General features: G+C 33.2%; 1 protein-coding gene across 1 annotated transcript; it reads right to left on the reverse strand.

Moving 5' to 3' along the window:
- Positions 1–4,327: 4,327 nt before the first annotated feature.
- On the reverse strand, positions 4,328–5,094 carry LOC109013292 (chaperone protein dnaJ 20, chloroplastic-like). Its single transcript, XM_018995331.2, has one exon. It carries the CDS (start codon positions 5,007–5,009, stop codon positions 4,491–4,493), a length of 519 nt encoding a protein of 172 aa, XP_018850876.1. The 5' UTR covers positions 5,010–5,094; the 3' UTR covers positions 4,328–4,490.
- Positions 5,095–22,832: the final 17,738 nt, after the last annotated feature.

The following is a 22,832-nucleotide window of genomic DNA, read 5'->3' on the forward strand; positions in this document are numbered from 1 at the left end:
TTTTTATGGCTTTCTTGAAGTATTTTGTGAAAATCTAGAGGCTTTCTTTTGGAGGTTGTGGTTGTAAAGAATGTACAAATTTGTGGCTATTCTATTTGTATGAAAATCATTTTTCTATTTTTGATGGCTTTCTTGAAATATTTTGTGAAATTCTGGAAGCTTTCTTTTGGAGGTTGTGGTTGTAAAGAATGTTTAGATTTGTGGCTGTTCTACTTGGTATGAAAATCATTATTTTATTTTTTACGACTTTTTTGAAGTATTTTGTGAAAATCTGAAGGCTTTCTTTTGAAGGTTGTGGTTGTAAAGACTGTATAGATTTATGGCTATTTATTACTTGGCTTTTATTTGTATACACGTACAGGAAACTATTGTTAATAGGCTGCTGCCCTTCCCCATTTAATTCCGGAAATATTTCTACTTGGTTAACGGAAGGGGGAAAGATAAATTCGGAGAGAAATCTACTGGATTAGACTCCATAAACAAATAGATGCAAGTTGGTGTGTGAGATATCCAAGTTGGTCAGAAAAGGGCAGCGGCATTTGCCTGCCCAGTTGCTTCTTATTTGACTTCTTTTCTATTATAGACCATATCCACACCCTTCTAATCAACCACAAGTGAAAGTTGACGTCTAACTTGGAAGAAAAAGACCATGTTCTGGTCTAGACTCTTAAAGCATCTTATGAACACGATATCAAATTAATTAAGGTGTTAATTAATAATAATAATAATAATACCAAAATGTGCATGTGAGTGCTGACATTGATGTTCATCCAAACTTGTCGATCAAGTTCCATTTACATGCAACAAATCTCCACTATTCCCATTAATATGATTCTCACAAAAACTAAACCAAGCGCACGTCCGGTACCAAACAACTCTCCACTGTTCCCATTAATAAGTAGTACAAGTACACTGCCATTCTCACAAATAAAAAACAACGTTAACATCTATTACCATACTCAAATCTTACCACATTTACAAGATCCATTTACAATTAATAGTAACACAATACATCTATCATCCGAACCAATAAAAAACTATTAGAATAGAACACATCCAGTATAGACACAAAAATATACGTGTATATCTATTCTGTACGATCCACCTTTGAACTTCATCCTCTTGCTTGTGTAGATCATTATTTCTCTGTATTAGTTTATCTTTTTTTTTTTCTCTGAACCTCATATTTGTGCAACAATAAATCATTCTCTCTCTTTTGGAGTGCATTCTCTCTTACTAGAAATTTCTTCTCTACTAGTTGAAGTATATCTGCACATATGAAGAATTGACAACTTGCTTCTCCCTGCATAAAATTCAAGAACTGCAAACATTAATGATTATGACAAGCTGAAAAGCAATAAAATTTATTTACAAAATAAAAATTTGGGTTACCGTCTTATACTTCGAGCAAGCATAAATTTTCCTCCCTGGATATTTGCTAGTTTGTGAGGTTTTTAATGGTGCTTTCAAGCCACACCAACAAGTTGGTGATTTCATTTGAAATATATTAACTACATACGATGATGATTGACTCGATGCCATAGGTGATCTAAATGTGAATCATAAATGACAGCAAAAATAATGAAAATGTCCATGCTGAAAAAAATCAATATAATGTTAAACAATTTCTCTCCATTTGCCAAAGTTAACAAATTTGTAATAAAGAAAAGTTCTAACATTCATGTGTTACTGGCAATGCATATTGACTTGAAGTGGGGAATTAAAACATTTAGTGAATGTTAGTTTGTTTTCTTCTACGTCATCTTATTGACATGAAGATGAAATAAATAGTAAAACGGAGATGTTTGAATAACATTAACCAAAAAATAAAACTTGTTGTCTAAAGCCATATGACATGGAATATATGAGATTGGCCATGATTAAACATGAAGATACTTTTTGTCATATTTTTGAAGATTTTAAAGCTTTAAAACATTATTAGTAAACTGAAGGTGCATTCTTTCGGTATGCAAAATGTGTGTACTCTAAGTTCCAATGGATACTTTTCTCATGATTATTTTGGTATGCAAAATGTTAGACCATGGTATTATTTCAATTGATTTGTAAACTTTCACCAACTAGACATCTAAACTTTTGTGGGACTTCAGGATCATCAAGTATAGGGTTGTGCAGGAAAACCCAAAACCCGACCCACCCGATTGACCCGACCCTCCCAACCCGATACCGTCTGGTTAAAATAGAAGCGGGTTGCAACATTCTGTTTAGCGGGCGAAATACTCCATCACCCAATAAACCCGCGCTCTTCTACGGGCAAAAAAGACCTAGCCTCTCTCTCTGTCTCTCTCTCAGCATGTCTGTTCTACTACTCCTCCTCCAGAACCTCTCGTCTCCTTCTTTCAATCTAAGTTGGTTTCTTGTTTTCATTCCTTTCGTGGCATAAAGAATGTTCAAGGAGTGCCCTCACCCAAATGAGAAGCAGAGGTTGTAGTTAAGTCGAGAGCTAGGCTTGGCTCCTCACCAAATGAAGTTTTGGTTCCAGAACCGGAGGACCCAGATGAAGGTATTGTTGATTTTCTCGATCGCATGCCTTGATCTTTTCTGTTTCCTTGGAGATTTGTTTATGTAATCTGATGCCGTTCAGGCCCAACGTGAAAGAGCTGATAACTGTGCACGATCCGTTGCAAGAACTAAGCAATTCGAGAGGCTCTCCAAAAAAAAAAAAACCGATATTTTCTCGACCCGAATCATTATGGATCGGGTCGGGTCGGGTAATTTTCCCTACACATAGTTGTGGGCCAAGTCGGATTGGGCCCAAAAAGTGTTTCGGCAGGCCAATGTGCAGACCTAATCAAGTATATTGCTGCATCCTAATCAAGAAGGACACCAAAACTTCCATATATAATATATATATATATATATATATATATGTATGTATATATTCATTGAACCAAAACTTTGCATCAAAATCAAGGCTCAGGAAAACTGACACTCACGTTCATAGTTGTGTCAAAGAATCACATATATAGTTTTTTGTGCTATCTTTGAGATTATTTTTTTCACCTAAGAATTTGAGGGTCATGTGCCATAATGACTTCCATTCATTTGACGAACAAAACTCCCTTTCTTTTTTCTGCTTGGGTGAGTTGTAAATGTGATTCATATACACTTCTGCCCAACCTTAATTTCTTTAATTACTCTTTTTTTTTTTAAGCACTGAAACCTCACTATTTGTAATACCAAATATGTTAGGTTTGCGGATGTAATAGAGATTTGAATATGACTTTTCTAACATTCATTAGTTGGACCCCTTTCTTAAACCCAGGAATTTTCCGTTGATGTCTAGAGGCAATTTATCTTCCAGAAAATGGTGGGAAGAAGGTCCAAGTAGTAGAAGCAGTACATGCATGCCGATCATAAGAGATAACCACAATGTTCCCTCCCCCTCTATCCATCCATCTATGATCTATCAAGTGGGCACATCTTAGGTAAGAAATCATAAAATCGTACAATAATAGCCTACAAATAAAAACCCACCTGAAATCACCTTAGAAATCATAAAACACAACCCCAACTCAGAAATCATAATCATGCAATAAAATAAATCTAGGGTTCTAGTTGGTGATCATACTGAATGACGGCAAAGGAGAAGTAACCTGTAACAAGTAAACCTAAATGACCCATGAGTTTGTCCCATCAATCTTACAGTTTATGCATTTTAATTTTTTTTAATTAATGATTAAGAAAATGACTATTAATAAAGTTGTGTATCTTTTTTTATTTTTTTTAATGATTAAAGATGTTAAAAAAATATTTAAAAGAAAATCACAAAAAAATAAAAAATAAAAAAAGTTTCAACCAGCTATATATACGTCTAACGGTAAAGACGACCAGCTAGCAGCATCCTATATATATATATATAGTTATGATCACCAACATGCACAAGTAGTCTAAAGTTACTTTATGATTAATTGTGTATTAATTTTGACTGACTTTAGCCACCACACATGACCCTGCTAGCCTGGCCCTAGTTCCCACTTCGTACAATGATCTCCCTAGCTCGGAATTCAATTGGATTATAAGGTATAATGGAGATTCTCAGTTCCTGTCTAACTATATTCCAATATGCATAAGGGCATTGGGGTTAGTAGTATCATACCATTAATCAAGGAAAAGCTAGGGGAGGAAGCAGGGAGCTCTGAATAAGCTCAATTTTGGTAAACAAATTATATAAAGATGTTTGAATATATATATATATATATATATATATATATATATATATCAAACTCATTTAGAATCAAAGAAAAAAACTCATGCTATAGAATCATCACTGCACACACACACACACACACACACACACATATATATATATATAGTCGAGGATCGATTTAAAAATGAAGCTACATAATTTATTTTTCCACGATCTAATTATAAACTATGATGAATATTAATGCAGTAGTATTGTCAATCCGTAGATAAAATAAATTATAGAAAAAAAAATGTATGATCAGTACTACGTAGTACCCTGATCTCTACATGTATGCGTATTTCTTCCTCTCCATCCGGACCTGAGACCTCTTCTTTAGACCAGAGAGCTGGATTTCCCATACTTCCTTGGAAAATCTGGACTTGCTTTCTTCTCTATAAACTCCTCCCTCATCTCCAGTCCCCATCGATTTGACCAAACCCAATTGGTAATCGTACATCTTGCGTGAAATTGGATTAGAAAGTGTCTCGTAAGCCTTCTGAAGCTCAACAAAACGTCTTGTCGACTCTTCTTTTGCAGAGGGAGGACACACATCTGGGTGGCATTGAAGAGCCAAATTTCTGTAGGCTTTCTTTATCTCGTCGTGCCCAACATTCACAGAACCAAGACAAAGAACTTCATAAAAGTTAGTCATGTTCTTTTTCTTCATGGCTAACTCATTCGCTCTACACGATATAGTTTTGAAGTCATGATCATAAGCCTTTCTCCCAGACCTTGTTTTGTACTGTGGCTTTGGAACCAATATTGTTGCAATCTTTGGATTCATTCTCAAGGAAATCTCCATAGCAGACTTGCGTCTCCTCTTGTCTGTTGAGAAGAAGAAGAAGAAGAAGAAGAAGAAGAAGAAGCAGCAGCCTAGCTAGTATGAATGAGTTGGCCTATACCAAAATATATACATATATATATAGTTGTATTAGTACTGTATACCCTAAGTTATATTAATATTATATGCTTAAACCATGGACTGATGATGGAAGAACGTTATTTTGTCATGAAGTCGTCGTCCTTGTCTTTATCAATTAGGCCCCCTTCCTCGCTGTTGCTGCTGTCTGCTAATTTCAACGACCATATTTCGTTTGCATTGCCAGTTTGATTTTATTTTCCACGTCAAATAATAAATTCTGCGAAGTACTTATATATGCTGCAATATTCTATGAATATTATGCCTCTATAAGATCGTATGTCTCATAATATGTCGAGTAAACCAAATTGTCTGAAAATAAGTACTTGTATTAACAGCGATCCGATTAATAGGTAATTAATTAATTAAGTACTGTCGAGTAAATCATTATATATTATATATAGTCCGCATGATATTATATATATCTTATTTAATTAGATGCAACCCGCCCACACTTTTTCTAGTGATCACCACAACATGCATTTCTTACTCTTGTCCTATTGTTGCTGAACATGAATTTTATAGATATTAATCGGTTCTTCCCAGAAGATGATTTTAATGTGGCTGATTCCCTTTTTTTTTTTAAATAAATTATCCCTCCATAAAAGTTTAATCTACGGATGTTAATGTTTTTAACTTGTTAGGCACCATCGATCCTTGAAGAGAAAAAATTAATGGAGGCCGTTAGAAATTGTTTTTGTTGGGATTAAAAACTATAATTAGAAAAGTGGGTGATCATACTAAAGTAAAAAGTAAAGAAAAAGAGACTGCAAAGTAGCTGTGGGTTGATAGAACAAGATGAAGGGCTTATATAAATTCAAAAAGTGACAAAATGTTGATCATGATCAAAAGATGACATGAAAGGGATAGCAAGAGGCAACCATGGGGGGGGGGGGGGGGGGGGGGGGGGGGGGGGGCGGGGTGTTTATAAATATTCTTCCTTAAAATCATTCATTGATCAATGTTGAGTATTTCTACATATTAATTACATAGTGAGAAAGGAATAAAATAATATTTGTTTGTTACATAAACTGTAGGAAGAATAATTGTTTTCTCTATTGTTCTTTTCTAGAAGGAATGTGTGTATGTTGTTGTGTATTGTGAGTGCCTTGTTGCTAATTCTGTGTTGCGGATGCCCTCCTGTTTGTCAAAATGCACTATAGGATCATTTATCCTAATATGCCCCCTCGAGTCCGATGGGGTATCAACTACATTGAGACTCGATCGAAAATTGTTGAATATATCTGCAACTAGTGGCTTTGTAAGCACATCTGCTATTTGGTCCTTAGAACTGCAGAACAAAACTTTTAAGGTATGTGCAGCAACTCGATCTCGCACGAAGTGATAGTCTATATCCATATGCTTTGTCTTTGAGTGATAGACTAGGTTGACTGACAGGTATGTAGCTCTAATATTATCACACCACAAGATTGGAGCCTTAGTAAGGGGAACACCTAACTCACAAAGAACAGTTTGAAGCCAGATTATTTCAGTAGCTGAGGATGCAAGTGACTTGTACTCTGCTTCAGTTTATGAACGAGCTACTATTCTTTATTTCTTCGAGCTCTAAGAGATGAGATGATGGCCTAAGTAGATGCAAAAACCCCCCAATTGATCTGCGATCGTCTGGGCAGCCTCCCCAATTGCATCTGAGTATGCTTGGAGAGTAAAAACTGATTTTTTTTTTTTTTTTAAGAGTAAGCCATAGTTAATGGTATGGCTTTGAGATACCCGAGGATTCTCTTGATAACACTCCAATGGGATGTTTTTGGAGAGTGCATGAATTGGTAGACTTTGTTCACTGCAAATGAGATTGTCAGGTCTAGTTAGAAAGAGATATTGAAGACCTCCTACAGTGCTTCTATACAAGGTAGGATCATCAAAATCTGGAGAGTCAAACTTTGATAACTTGAGAGAGGCTGTCATAAGGGATGAGATGGGTTTTGCATAACGCATATTGCTTCAAAGAAGTAGAGTATTAATATACTTGCGTCAACAGATTTGAACACGCTCAGCTGTGTAGTCGACTTCTAAACCTCGGAAGTAAGACAAGTATCCCAAATCTTTGACTAGAAAAGCACAGCCTGAATCATGTATGAGTAAGTCAATTGCAAAAGGTTTAGAAGAGGTGATGACTATGTCATCGACATAGACTACGAAATACATATGGACATCACAATAATGTAAGATAAAGAGAGAGGGATTTGCTTTCGATGCATGGAATCCATATCTAAGTAGCCGAGAGCTGAGTTAAGCAAACCATGCTCTTGGTGCTTGTTTGAGCTCATATATGGCTTTATGCAATTTACACACATATGTCGGATTGTTAGGATCAATAAATCCCTGAAGCTATTACATATACACATCATCAGTCAGTGGTGATCCATGCAAAAAAGTATTTTGGATATCAAGTTGGCGCAAGGGCCAAGCACGGGTGATAGCAATGTATAGAATTAGTTGTATAGTAGATGGCTTGACCACAGGACTAAAGGTCTCATTATAATCCAACCCATGTTGTTGATGATACCCTTTAGCTACTAGACGAACTTTCCTATGTTCCGTCGGCATTGGTTTTGGTTCGAAGCACCCACCTGCAACCAAGAATGTTAGTCATAGGAGTCGAAGGTACTAAACTCCAAGTGTGATTTTGTTGAAGAGTATCATATTCCTGAGACATTGCTTCATGCCATTCGGGAAATTTTGATGTTGTTGAGTAGCTGGAAGGTTCATTTGGAATAGTAGCAGAGGTGGTGAAACAAAAACGAGCAGGATATGGAATGGTGCCATCCATGAAGATTTGGGGTCTAGATGAATTTGTTTGGACACAGGTGATAATGGGAGACCATGGTGGGACTAAGGCTTGTAGAGTTGAGTTGGAAATAGGAGTGGATGAAGCGGGTGGACAAGTTGCAGAGGAAGCAGGGGATTGAGAGGTAAACAAAGACGGAAGAGTGGGGAAAAGGCTATCTGATATTGGGCTTGGGCCAAGTCCAAGAATTGAAGGGGACAGAATTGGTAAAGGGGCCATACCTGCGTTGGAGGGGAGTGGAGATGGGTTGGGCTGGGCCGAGACCTTGAGAGAGGAAATGAGGCTTCATTAAACACAACATCTCTTGAAATGTATAGCCTGTTTCTTGTGAGATCTAAACATTTATAGCCCTTATGAGATGAACTGTAGCCCAAGAACAAGAAAGGAACCGATCGGAAATTAAGTTTATTGGTGAAGTATGGTCTAAGATTAGGTCAACATTTGCATCCAAACACTTTTATAAATTTATAATCAGGTTTCGAATTAAAAACAAGAAAATGGGGAGATTTATTTTTAAGAACAGATGATGGAAAAATATTAATTAAATAAACTGCAGTCTCAAAAGCATCAACCCAATAAGAGAAAGATAGACAAGAATGGGCCAAAAGGGCAAGCCCAACTATATGCCTATGTTTTCTTTCAAGGTCATTTTGTTGATATTGCGTGTGAGGACATAAGAGACGGTGAGTTATATCCAATTTTTGACACATTTGAGTGAGTGGTTTAAAATCCCCGCCACCATCAGTTTGAAGAGTAATGAGTTTAGTGTTGAATAATCATTCAAGATAAGGTAGAAAAGTAGAGAAAATATGTATGACATCAAATTTAAGCTTGAGTGGAAAAATACCATGACTTGGAGTGCAAAACTCGTGAGACAAGAGTGAGAGATGGAGGCCCTAGCCTTTGGTGCCATTGAGCCAAAGTGGTTCTTTCACCAACATGAGTAGAGGGAGATGAAGCTGGAAACAATTTTGAAGGGAGGACATAGAGGCCATAATGCGTGGGTCTTGTGGGGAGGAGTTTCCCAGTTTGTTTGTCCTTCACAGAAAAGTGAGAAGAGTGAAATTCAAAAAAGCAAAAATTATCGATGCAAAATTGACAAACAAAGACTAATTTTTTTGTAATAAATGGAACATGAAGTAAGTTGCAAAGAGAAAAAGAGGAAGAAGAAGAAGAAGAAGAAGAACTGGGAAAGAAACAAGAATCACCGAAATGTTGGAAAGGTAGTCTAGTGCCATCTCAAACTCGTATTGTGTCACAACCATTGTATTGTTCAGAAGAAATATTCAAGTTACTTAGATCATTAGTACTATGGTTTGTCTCTGCTGAATCTGGATACCATGAAGCATCAGAGAGTGAATCAGGAGCTGTATAATTTGCCGAGAAGGACCTTGGGGCATCAAATTGATAAGAATGGTCAAACATGTGTCTGCATTGGAGGGCAATGTGCCCTGCTTTGTTGCAAATCTGACATGTGGGTCGTTGAGCTGTGTAGTGTAGCGTTGGATTGCTAGAAGGAGATAATCGTCCCCCACAAGAGTTGAATGAGTAGCGTCCTCTACCTCTACCTTGACGTCCACGACGGGAAGACCCATGGCCACGTTGGTCACATCCACCAGAAGCACTGTAATTGACAAAGGGCTCAACAGAGGAGATAACACTCCTTGTAAGATGAGAAGCACAAGCTTCATGTATAAGTAAGAGTTTATACAACTTATTAGAGGAGAGGGGCTCAGCCCTAGTAGTAACCGAAGTAACAAAGGATTCATATAAGGGTCCTAGACCATTGAGCAAGTAGGTAACAACCTCTCTATCAGAAAGAGGATTACCGGTTGCAGCCAAAGTGTCAACAAGTAGACGTACCTTCCTAAAACATTCAGATATGGTTTGATCTCCTCTAGTAAGTTTTGTGAGCTAAAATCTGAACTGGAACTCCTTATCTTGAGAATGAGAGGCAAATATTGAGGCTAGTGAAATCTAGAGCTCTCGAGCTGTTGTGGAGGAGAGTACATGTCCTATAATGGACTCGAATAAAGAGGAAAATAGAATTCTCAAAACCAATTGGTCCGTGCATTGCCATGAAAGGAAGGGTGGGTTGATTTTGGGTATGTTGTCTGAATGGTCTGTTAAAAATTCAGAGAGACGAGAGATAGAGCAATCGACATAACCAAAGAAGTCTTGCCCTGTTAGATAAGCTGATATCTACACCTTCCATATAAGGTAATTTTCGATGGTTAATTTGGTGGTGACAATATGAGAGAAGGAGAATAGGTTGAAGGAAGAAGGAGGGTTGGAGGAAGATGAGGAAGCCATGGATCATAGTGGCATTCAGTTGGTATGCTCCAATACCATGTTAGATAGAGTGATGTTTATAAATATTCTTCCTTGAAATCATTCATTGATCAATGGTGAGTATTTATACATAGTGAGAAAGGAATAAAAGAATATTTGTTTGTTACATAAACTGTAGGAAGAATAACTATTTTCTCTACTGTTCTTTTCTAGATGCTATGTGTCTGTTGTTGTGTATTCATGTTGTGTATTGCGAGTGCCTGGTTCTCTATAGTTGCTGCAGTGTCGTGGATGCATGCCCTCCTTTTGTTTGATCATTTATCCTAATAGGGGTTACGAGGCCGATATTTGAGGGGGATTTCACTCGGGCTATTGAGCAACTAAGGGGCATTGGCATTCAACCTCTCCTCCACCACCTCCATTGATTTATATATTTATATATATATATATATATATTTATTTATAGTGAATTCTCCTCCAAAGCCAAGATCTGTGAACGTAGATTTTAGCGTCGACTTATGTAAATTATTAATTTTTTTCATTTTACATTAATTCTCTGCAATTATTGACTATAATAAGCTATATATTATATATATAGATAGATGAGCGCTCCAATTACCGTATCACCATCAAAATCCCGTCATAGATCATGTGATTATATTGTTGGCCTTTGACATGCATCTAGAAAAATGTAATGTATCAACAATTTTATTTCAAATAAGAGAAAGATCAAAGATGATCTTATCCAAGCATGATCATAGCATTACCAAAAGTAATAGTAAGCAGCTAAAAATTAAAATACTTTAATATATATAACCTACCAGTTAGCTTATAAAGTATCGAAAACACATGTTTATAATGGAAGCTGCTGACGTTGGTTTCCAAGTATTTAAGCTTTTCAGAAAGCATACATGATCAATTTAATTGCCACCCACAAACATAATGATAAAATCAGAATTAGCTTTTGAAAATGAACGTCTCAAATAAGTCCCGATTAACGTTTTCCCCATGATTTCCCACGTCTTTACAGGGACGTTAATCTATACATTTGTAATTTGAAACAGGCGGCCGCCATGATCGAGGTCATGAATCACATTTACGCATGCATGCACTGGAATTAATTAAGAGCTGGTGTTAATTAGACGTCATTGCTAATACAGACCGACCAAACTCAATTTATTTTACTTTATTGTCGCATTCTCTAAACTTTATATATGTCCAAATAAGTCGAACCAGATCGAATTTTAAATATTGCACGTGTGATCCATCTCTGCCGGCAATGGTCCTTTTTTGTCTTTATTTTTGTACATTTTTCTATTCGTATTGTAATCTTGACTATGAACCAATCTATATTTAATAAACTTCTTTTAATTAATTAATTATTAGCCCCCATTGATATCCCAAATAACATCGAATTTATTGTAAAGGAGATTCCATATAATGACAGAATTAGAATCAACTAAATAAGATTAATTTATAAGGCAATCTATATATATATTATATATGCAATAGTTCTATAGACAGTCATCTCGTGCAGTCGGCTGTGTAGTCAGTAGATATTTAAAAAAAAAAAGGGAGAAATACGAAAGAGACGACAAAAGGCAAAAAGGAGAAGAAGGCGAGAAAAAAAAAAGGCAAACGGCTCCATTTGTAATTGTGATCTGTGGGTAGTCTTTTACAACTGCCACCCATTTCTTCTGCACAAAGGCCACAGAGTTTCTCTAAATATTTTTTGTTTATTTAGATCACAAGCTCTTTGTTGCTGTTATTATCATTATTCTTTTTTCCTCAAATACATTAGTGTTCTTCGATTCTTGGGTTTGGGGTTTTGAAATTTCTTATTATTGTTCATATGTGGGAATCGAAAATATAGAGAATTAGGCGGCAGAGAGAAGATAAATCGGAGGACTGAACTGAATCTAGAAAGTTTCCATTTTTGCCTCCAACTATAGTGTGGGACGGGATTTTGGGTCAATTTCTCCAAGTTCGATCCGGTTTATTCATTGCTAAGAGAATGCAATGACAGGATTTTGTGAGATAGTGAGAGACAAGACGAGAAAAATGTGGAGGATGATGGGTGAGAATGGAGGCCATTACTGTATTTTCAAAACACATAAACTTTTACGAGAAAGAAGAAACACAGAAGACCAAAGACTGTCGAAATTGGAGAGAAGGGAGGGAAATGGGGCAAACTTAATAAAATGTAATAAACGACATCGTTTCCTTTTTTCACGTCAGTGGCGTTTGCATCCCGCATTTGCATCCAGCGTTTTTGATATACATATATGATATGATCTTTTCTCGATCGTCATTTGGTCCATAAACCCGTACGTAGTAATATTGTTTTTGTTTTTGTTTTATGGGTAAAAAAATTGTAAAACTGACCCACAACATAGTCCAATGATCACGCTGGAAGCCATTCCGGCCTTGAAGAAAATTCACGTACGGCAAAGCAAAGCGGGCCTAGCTAGCATCATTCCTAACCCTACATATGACAGAATTTCGACTTCGCCGCAAACTGACCCAGCTATTAGTATCAAAGTTTTAAATACCATTTCGATGGTCGTTTCAGTTAAAATATTATAATAAAATATTTTAATATTGATATCGTTTTAGATTCTATTTTAAAATAGTCTATATATAATAAATTAATATATATAAATTATATTTTAAAATAATATCAATGTAATTTTTAAAAAGTTAAAATACATATTTATAAAACTCAATAATACTTCTAAGTTCTCAATCTAACTATTTTAAAAAATAATTACTCATCTTCATCACAAAAGGAATAGTAAGAATTTGATTTTCAATTCTCGAGAAAATGAAATTAAAAGAAATTAAGAAAATAGTATTCAGATGTGAGAATTGGAATGAAAATTATAAAAAAGTTCGAATTTTTACATTAATTACAAAAAAAAAAAAAATCGGCCGGTACACCAAAACCAACCAGTACACCAAAAACTGGCTAGTATTGTCCGAAACACACCAGTACGGCCAGTATTTGACCTAGTACGAAACACATATCTTTCTTGTACCGATCACTACCCCGATCCGATAAATACAGGCCGATACAGTATAAAATTTAAAACTTTGATCAGCATTCCTAACACTACATATATCATGTAATCCCAACACGTTGTGTTGGCTAATGGAATGTTTTTCAGTTCCGACTTAATTGTGTGATGAGTACTTAAAAACACGCAAAACCCCAGCAACCTCTAGGTCTAATGGCATAACTCCAATCTCCAAAATAGAGGTTTGGTGTTCGAAACTCCCCTCTCCCAACTCAAAAAAAAAAAATGCAAACCATTAACAAAAGAACAAAAATGTGAATCAGTCAAATCCGATACTATAGAAGACACGTCGTTTACAATATTTATATAATAAAATTTGATTTGTAATATTTAGATTTTTAATTTTTTTAAAAAACTTAAATCATGTCATGTCATTGGCGTCGAATATATATGCGTCCTCCACACTAACTTATTTGCAAATAGATTATATGTATGTGTGTGTCCATCGGCAATATTATCAACAAACCAACTAGTTTTGTTTAGATGTTAAGAGTATCTCAGATCATTGATAAATAGTAATGAAATAGTTTATAAATAATAATGAATAGTTTGTTAATAGTGACTAACTGTTTATAAATAATAGTAAAATAATTTAAAAAGATCTAAGAATAATTATGTTTTCAAACACAACCTAAATCTATTGTCACAATCAATATAGATTACAATCACGCTATGAACCCTTTATATTTTCAAGCAAATAACTACGCCTACGAAAGAATATGTGGGCAGTGGGCAGTGGGCCTTGATGCCAATGAAACAATAGAAAGAAGCCTTGGAAAATACATATGATATGGGCTTTGAGAAGAATGCTATTAAACCAACACCAATAGGCCCATAATAATACATAATTGCCAAAGTAGATTTGGATAATGGGATTGGGTTCGAGAGAATTATACACTTTAAGGGCTAGCTTTATCACGATTCACAACGCCTTAATTCCTTTTCGTGATCTTTTGCTTTTGCTTTTGTTTTAATTTATTTTCCTGACTCTGATCTGAGTACGACTACTACTAACTACATGATGATCCGATGATAAATAAAATATTTAAAAATAATTAATATTTTGTAGGTCTCCATGATCGATAATTTGTCATTTTGTAGAATAGCTACAAATTAGATGCTGTACCTAACAAAAGTAAGCAATGAGAAAAACTGGCTTGCTGTCACTCATTTTAGTCGCATTCATATTAATTAACCTGATGTTGATCTAGATGTGATCAGAGAATGATTTGTCACTGTTGAAAAGGCAAAATTGGAATTGGTCTCTCTTTCTTTTTCTATCAAATTATGGACAGCCTCCTTGACCATTAAAATTTGAAAGAAAAATGACAATGTATAAGAGTACTGCTCCATGTGCATATATGGGAGAATGAGAATCCCCCCCAATAGTAAGGTACAAATTACATGCATGCAATACATCTCTCTCTTAGGACCACAATCTTTAAAACAAACCAATCTCTTTTTTGTAATTATTGGGTGGTCTGGCCTGAATTTTGTTGATCTACAAGGATATATGTAATAACAACAACCTTTCATGCAAAACAATGGAACATGACATGCTTTTAATTACTTTTACTCGAAACACACTACAACAAATCTGGCCTTTTCCCATGAACTTTTTTGCCAAGGCAAATAATGGTGGAAAATACTTGGTTGATCACACAAAGTCTGCACGTGGAAAATGATTAAGGTTGTTGCAGAGACATCACAATTGAGGATTGAGATTCGGTGGGAAAACAACCCTTTTATGACAAACAAAAGTCGCCGCAACAAATAATCTCCACATACTGCACGTTCAGTGTAAAATGAGCAATGAATTAGGACGAAGGTGATGGTGGGAATAGAGAACAAAATTCTCTTTGTGAAATACGATTTTCGTGGTAAAAATTATGTTTTGATCAAACTATTTCTCTTAAATTTTTCCAAAACCTCTATTAATTTCGCCCATTTCATAAAATCAATCCTTTGATTGATGCTTGTGGGTTGAGAAAATTATGGCTTAGTGGAGATACTTACGTAACGAGCAGAGAGTCGGTTTCCACGATCTGAAATCACTCCCATGGCCAGCGTCCACCACGTTCAACTCCAGAAGACTCAGCTGGAGCTTCCAACGCCGACTTTGTGTAAACCACTTTGCCAAATCTCCTCTCTCCCCTGTTGATTATATCCGTAAACTAGATGTGGGTCTTTCATAGTAAATCGGTGCCATTTGATTTCTTCCTTACTCATCTTCTCACAAGGAAATCCAAAATCATGGCTTATTGTGAAGAACTCGGAAGACTTTCTCTGCCCTTTAACTCGCCGAAAAAAACTAATTTTTTCTTAAGACTTAGGATTTTAGTGGAAAAAGAGACTTTATTTCACCAATTTTATGACACGAGACTCCCAACACTGAAATTGGTGAGTAAAGACATGTTCTCACGGAAGTCATACATTTTCCGACCACACACCCTCCCGGGAAAAACTAGTATTTGTTGTAGTGATATTCTTCAATACTAATTGTGTGCATTTACAAGCTAATTAAATTACATTGAAAAATTTCGAAATTAAGGAATCTAGAGCCTTCCTCATCATAAATGAAAGACATTAAAGAGATGATCATGTTATAGATCATATATAACATAAGAGACAAATTAAGTATTCTATCCTTTAAGATTTTATGAACTTTAAAGTATTCTAAAGTAATTATGGACATGAAATAATGAATGCATTAGGTGACTCGAAACTAGCAAAATGTTATTTTAAAAGCAAACTTAAAAATTGATAAGGCTTCATATATATATATATATATACACACTAGTAAGGGCATAACATGCATGAGAAGATAAATTGATAGAAAATGAGAAAACGAGGAAAAAAATCAACACAAAGTTAAAACAAGTCATAGATTTACATAAGTTAAAGTAAACCTAATATAAAGTTAACAGAAGTGACAAATCCATATAAGACAATGTTTTATCTGTTTATATAATTACAACACTATAATTTCTTTTGCTGTTGTTCGGGTTGATTTACTTATATACCAAGATGGATAATCCATTCATTTTCTAAAATTTGTGGCAATATTTTAGAGATGTGATAGATGATCAAGCATGAATTAGTTTTTTTTTTTTAATTATTAAGTCTACTTTAGGCCTTGTTTGGATTCAAAACCCACCTCAACTCATCTCATCATTATAATTTTTACAAATTCCCACACAAAATATAATAAATAATTCAACTTTTTCAAATCCAAAATAATAATAATATTAAAAATGATATTCTAACAATATTTTATTCAATTCATCTAAAACCATCTCAATTCATCTCTAAATTTAAACGGGGTCTAAATTGGTAAAATCGGCAATACCGGTTTAAGGGTGTAATCAATGCGTTTAAACTATTGTTCTTTTGGATATATTGATGTTCATAGTTCTTTGCTCTCTTCCTATTTTTTCTCAAGTGTTGACACTCCTTATATAATATAGTCCATAGATTAAATATATAGTTAATAATCTGTTTAAACTATGTATTTTATTATAAATACAAGATATTCTCAAATTCTAAACAGAGATAAATTGTGTATAAAATACTGTGAAAGTCATCAATATATGAAAATTGAACATACAAGCTATGAAACATAATTCCCCAACATGAGGATTTTATTTTTCTTAAAAGTTTGCATAACCATTCCACATAGACAGAAAATCGATCTCATGGCCCATCTGCTCTTAGGACATGCTGGGAAATGAGATGAGATCAGGATTTTGTGAATAGTAATAAGATAGTTTGTAAATAGTAGTGAAATAATTTGAATTGAGTATTTTTTGAGTTTTGGGAAAATAGAGAAAAAAAGTTGAATAAAAAATATTATAAAGTTTAAAATATTTTTAGAATATAGTTTTATAATATTATTTTTGTTTGGGATTTGAAAAAGTTGAATTTTTTTATTTTTTGTTTGAAAGTTTGAAAAAATTGTAATGTTTAGTTTGAGTGATGTTTGGGAAGAAGATGAGATGAGATGAGATGAGAATTTTGTGATGGAAAATTTTTCCAAACAAGCCCTAAAATTCAGAACCAACCTTCATTATAATTCTGGGTGTTGGTGACCACAAGATCGAAATCAACATTACAAGAAAAAAAAACATTTGTGACGGATTATTTTGTGATGAGAATAACTTTTTGAGACGAAAATAAACTCATTTTAACAGGAAATAATCATTTTTACAGGAACTAGCTGGCTACAAATAAGCAGTTTTTTGTAGTGTTGTACCCCTACCCAAGTGTTTGAATTCTAAAATTTTTTCTTTCAAGGTACCAACTGAGATGAAAGGACCATTCATGGGAATTGAATTTTAATATCTTGAACTCTTAAATTTATAATACAGTGTCATTATATTTTCCTTTTATTTTCTAAAAAAATAACAACAATAGCAATTGTGAAGGTTTTCACCAAATTGGTAAGTAATTATTTTGACAACACGAATGAGAAAAATCTAAATAGACATACTATATACAAAATGAGAAAAATGTATGTAATTTACCATTTTTTTAGAGCGCAAATCAGCATTAAACACTCTCTTTATCAATTAGTACTCTTCATGGGTGCCACCACGTGCCAGTCGTGCCTCCCCTTTCACTTTTCTGATATGGAAAATGATACTATGTTCCTTGAGTTTGTCCCTTCAATTTGACCACTCATGTATTTTATATATTTTTTAATTTTTTTTTACTTAATAGTTAAGGAAGCGACTATTAGTATATTGGTATTTAAAACAAAAATGTTTAAACATGTTTAAAAACTATTTGACATAAAAAGTAAAAAAAAAAAAATTACAATTTGCACTAGCACCACACCAAGTAGACAAATTGAAGTGGCATAATAGCACTACCCTTATGATATTTTCCTCAGTACTCTTCTCTCTTCCTCCACTAGTCCTGCACCGACAGCCACAACAATTTTTCTCCAACATCTCTCTCTCTCTCTCTCTCCGTTACTTGGTCACAGTCTCTCTTCTCTCCTCTTTGTTTTGCCGATCTTCTACCAACAGTAGCCGCCGCCGTCTTCCTCCCTCCATCTATCTCCGTAACTCTTCATTTCTATCTCCCTCTCTATCTTTGTCTCTCCGTCACTTGGTCGCACTCTCTCCTCTTTGTTATGTCCAACTTCCACCACCAAGGGCCACCACCCTCCACAGCCTGCAACCTCATGCCGCCTCAGTGCCTCGGTGTAAAGATCTCTCAGTATAAGAGTAATCCAGAATATACATATGAGTTATTTATATAGCTTCTAAAAATTCAAACAGCTTCAACTGAGAAGAGAGACAAAGAAAATTCATACCCATGTGATGTCGAGAATCACTGGCAAGGAGAAAATTTTCAACGTTGAAGAATCCAAAAGTTTGTGTGAGAAAGTTGGAAGTAAATGACATTGAAAAAAAGAGAAAGTGAGAGCAAAGAGATAAACAATTTTTATACGTACAAAGGCTCTAAAGTGATAAGTCATAGCAAGAGTACTGTAAAAATACAATTTACAAAGTCGGTGAAAAGAATAAAAAGCACAAAATGGAAGGGAGTTTCTTGAGAAAACACGCAAAATTGGAGAAAAAATAGTGAGCCAAAAATACTATTCATCCGATATAGACACTTATTTAACCAAGGTAAAAGAAGAAACTTTAAGACAAATCACAGAGAACAAAACAGACAAACCCACGTAGGATAAAACCGTAAGAAAAAAGTTGAATAATAAATCACTATTGTTTTTTGGATTGCCGAAGATATATTTTACAATAAAATTATTTAAATTTATAATATAATATATCATATTAAATTACATCAATTTGTGTATTTATTTTTATAAGATCTCTACATGACTAAAACATGTCTCTAAATTAAATAAGATGAAGTGTTCTTTTAACCTATAAATTAATTTTCAAACCTTTGCAAACTCGCCGAGAACAACGTTTTATGAAAGGGAAGAAGCAACGTACTCGGGCTCAAAATGTGTTTGATGACAACATGCATGAGTACTTTAAGGCTGCGTTTGGGTAGCCAACATATCTCAACACTTTTCAAGTATTCTCGTACTATTAGAAATATTCTACATGCCAAACGCAATGAACCATCTTCGTATCAAAGTCTTTCCAAAAATCACTATAATATTTATCACTATAATATATAAATAAAAAATAAACTCACTATAATATTTATCACTATTATATATAAATAAAAAATAAAATCACTATTATATATAAATAAAAAATAAAATCACTATAATATATAATAAAAAATAAAATCACTATAATATATAATAAAAAATAAAATCACTATAATATTTATCACTATTATATATAAATAAAAAAATAAAATCACTATAATATATAATAAAAAATAAAATCACTATAATATTTATCACTATTATATATAAATAAAAAATAAAATCACTATAATATATAATAAAAAATAAAATCACTATAATATATAAATAAAAAATAAAATCACTATAATATATAAATAAAAATAAAATCACTATAATATATAAATAAAAAATAAAATCACTATTATATATAAATAAAAAAATAAAATCACTATAATATATAAATAAAAATAAAATCACTATAATATATAAATAAAAAATAAAATCACTATTATATATAAATAAAAAAATAAAATCACTATAATATATAAATAAAAAATAAAATCACTATAATATTTATCACTATTATATATATGAAAATAAAATTATTATAATATTTATCACTATTATTTATAAATTAAAAATAAAATCATTATAATATTTATCATTATTATATATAAAAATAAAATAAAATCACTATAATATTTATTAATATTAAAAAATCACTATTATAAAATTACTATAATATTTATGAAATCTACATATTTTTTAATTATCTATTTAAAAGTCAACAACTCAATATATCCAAACAATTCAAAATACTTTCAACGAGATCTATAAACTCATTTCAATTTCTACTTATAATTATTCATGAAAATTTATAATACTTTTTAAATATTCTCACTGTAGTCTAAAACAAAGAAGACATGATAGATTCACGGGACTCTTCCTCACCAAACCAAAGTAAGGGGGGAAGTTTGTTGAAGCATGTCATAACAGGTACAAGCTAGCTAGCAGCATCCATCCCCTACCTTTTTCTTTTCAGTTGCCTTGTCCAACCACACAAATATAAACTTCCAGGGCACTTTTTGAAAAGTTTTATTGCTGATCAAAGATGTCGCCTTCTCAAAGTTTAAGTGACAGGTTGAGGTCATGAGCTGCAGACAGAGAACGACTACGGACGTGACTGACCTGCATGGAATCTATAGCTCGTTATAATGTTCTCTGAATATTGATTAGAATTTTCTCGTCTCCAACTTCAGCCCTAACCCAGTACTAACCCTCTCTAGTGATGTTTTCATGTCATAGTACTGCTTTATCAGTAAAGAAATTATTCAAAAGAAAAAGAAAAATGATAATATGTCTATTATGTTTATTAAATATCTTCACTCATATATTTTTATTTTTTTAATAATTAAATAAGTGATTATTAATAAATTTATATATATTTTTTTATTTTTTTAATAATTAAAAATGTTTAAAAATTACTTAAAAAAATAAAAAAATTCATTTGTACTAATATACACATTTGATGCGCACATTTGATAAGTACCCTAGTACTGTCGACCATAATCAAAATAATCTTATATATAACTGATGTATGTTATATATATTTTATAATAAAAATAATTTTATAATCTGACAAACCATATAAAATCATATCAATTTGTGAAATTATTTTTATATATCATTTTTGTAACTAAAATATTGCCAATTCAATATATTACGCGCTAAATTGAATCAGTCTTATTAGAAGATCATCATTAAAGTAAAGATTATCCCAAAAACCTAAATTGTTGAAAAAATAATTCAATTTTTGACTTAATTAAATAACACTGGGGCCCATACATTATATTATGTTCAAGTATCCATTCCTGCTTTTTCAATGATTTAATTTGTTTTTGTTTTGTTTTGTGATCGGCACCGGCCAGTACCATACTCATTAGTAGACTAATTACAGTTCAAGGAAACATGAATTAAATAATATCAAGATTCCTTTCTTGTTCAACCGCACATATATATTAGACGAATGGGTGTGAACTCACATGCAATCCATGATAATTGAAGAATAATTGTCACCTATTTCATAATTATTCTTTTTATATTTCTACCGATTTTAGTTCTCTTTCTTCTTTTATTGTTGCCATGATTCATGATCGAGTTCTGGAAAATCAAAACCAGCCATATATATATAAGTAGCAAGTCATTGCCAAAAAAAAACAATATTGCATACACATGAATCATTAATTCAACCAATTAATTAAAGATAGAACACTGGCCATGCTAGCAATCAAATTAATAATTAACTCTTATCGATAGTATGACATTATGGATTGAGAATGTACTATATATATATATATCCTTCCGTCACTCCTAAGTTTCTTTTGTTTTTCTTTTTTTATCAGACCGACCATGTGATCTTCATGCACAGTAACTCGACCTTTTTCTACATTGCTACAAACAAGGAATCATTAAATTTGTGTACTTATTGTTTTCTTTTCTTTTATAATTTCAGAATATGGTATAAATATGGAGAACTAGAGAACTCTAGAGACAGGACTTTTAGCGTTTTCTTGAACCATCGGGCCATTATTGTCTGAGAAAAAGGAGATAGGGATCAGACAATATCATCAGGTTAAAGACCAGAAAAGAAACAAAAGATCAAAAGAAAAAAGGAGGGACTACACTTTGATTGAATATCCAGAATATCAATAACGAAATTAAACACATGTATATATATAGATGTAAATTATTCATTGCACATGAAATTAGGTAAAAGCGGAAGAACCAGCTTTCATGTGACATGACCCTGCTTTCAACGCTACGTGCCATTTAACGATCGATCGAGGTGGCCCCGATCAAGATGAAAGTGACTGCAGCTAGCTAGGTACGTAGGGACCATTCGAATTTTTTCCTCGATGAAACAAAATAGTGAATTACTTTCTGTGCTTATGCTAGCTAGCTTGAATGGAACGAGCTAGAGATCAGTAAAGAAAGGGGAAATTAAGCATGAGTTAATTTGGCCCTAACAAGTGATCAAAGATTACCATGCATTACTTATGATCAGTTCAAACATCAAATCTCAATCTCGCACTATCACTGCAAAAAAAATAAATATTTGTGACGAATTATTTACGATAAAAATGACTATTTACAATGAAAATAGATTTATTTTAATATAAAATAATCATTTTTATAAAAAATAACTAGCGGCAAATAAAAAATTTTCTTATAATGTATCTTATAATTAAAAATTTTTTGAAAGATTTACTTTTTTGTTCAACATGTAAAATATTTAATTAAATAAATTAAAATGTATAGTCAAATTTGAACTCAAAGTTTTTATTCTGATATAATGTAAAATCACAACTTTTTCAAAAACTTAATAGAAATAGATTACTATACGATGAACC

This window comes from Juglans regia, chromosome 1, assembly GCF_001411555.2.
Source record: "Juglans regia cultivar Chandler chromosome 1, Walnut 2.0, whole genome shotgun sequence".
In the NCBI taxonomy this organism is placed as follows: Eukaryota; Viridiplantae; Streptophyta; class Magnoliopsida; order Fagales; family Juglandaceae; genus Juglans; species Juglans regia.

Coding starts and splice junctions, on each gene's coding strand:
- LOC109013292 (XM_018995331.2), bottom strand. CDS start 5,009: ATGGAGATTTCCTTGAGAATGAATCCAAAGATTGCAACAATATTGGTT.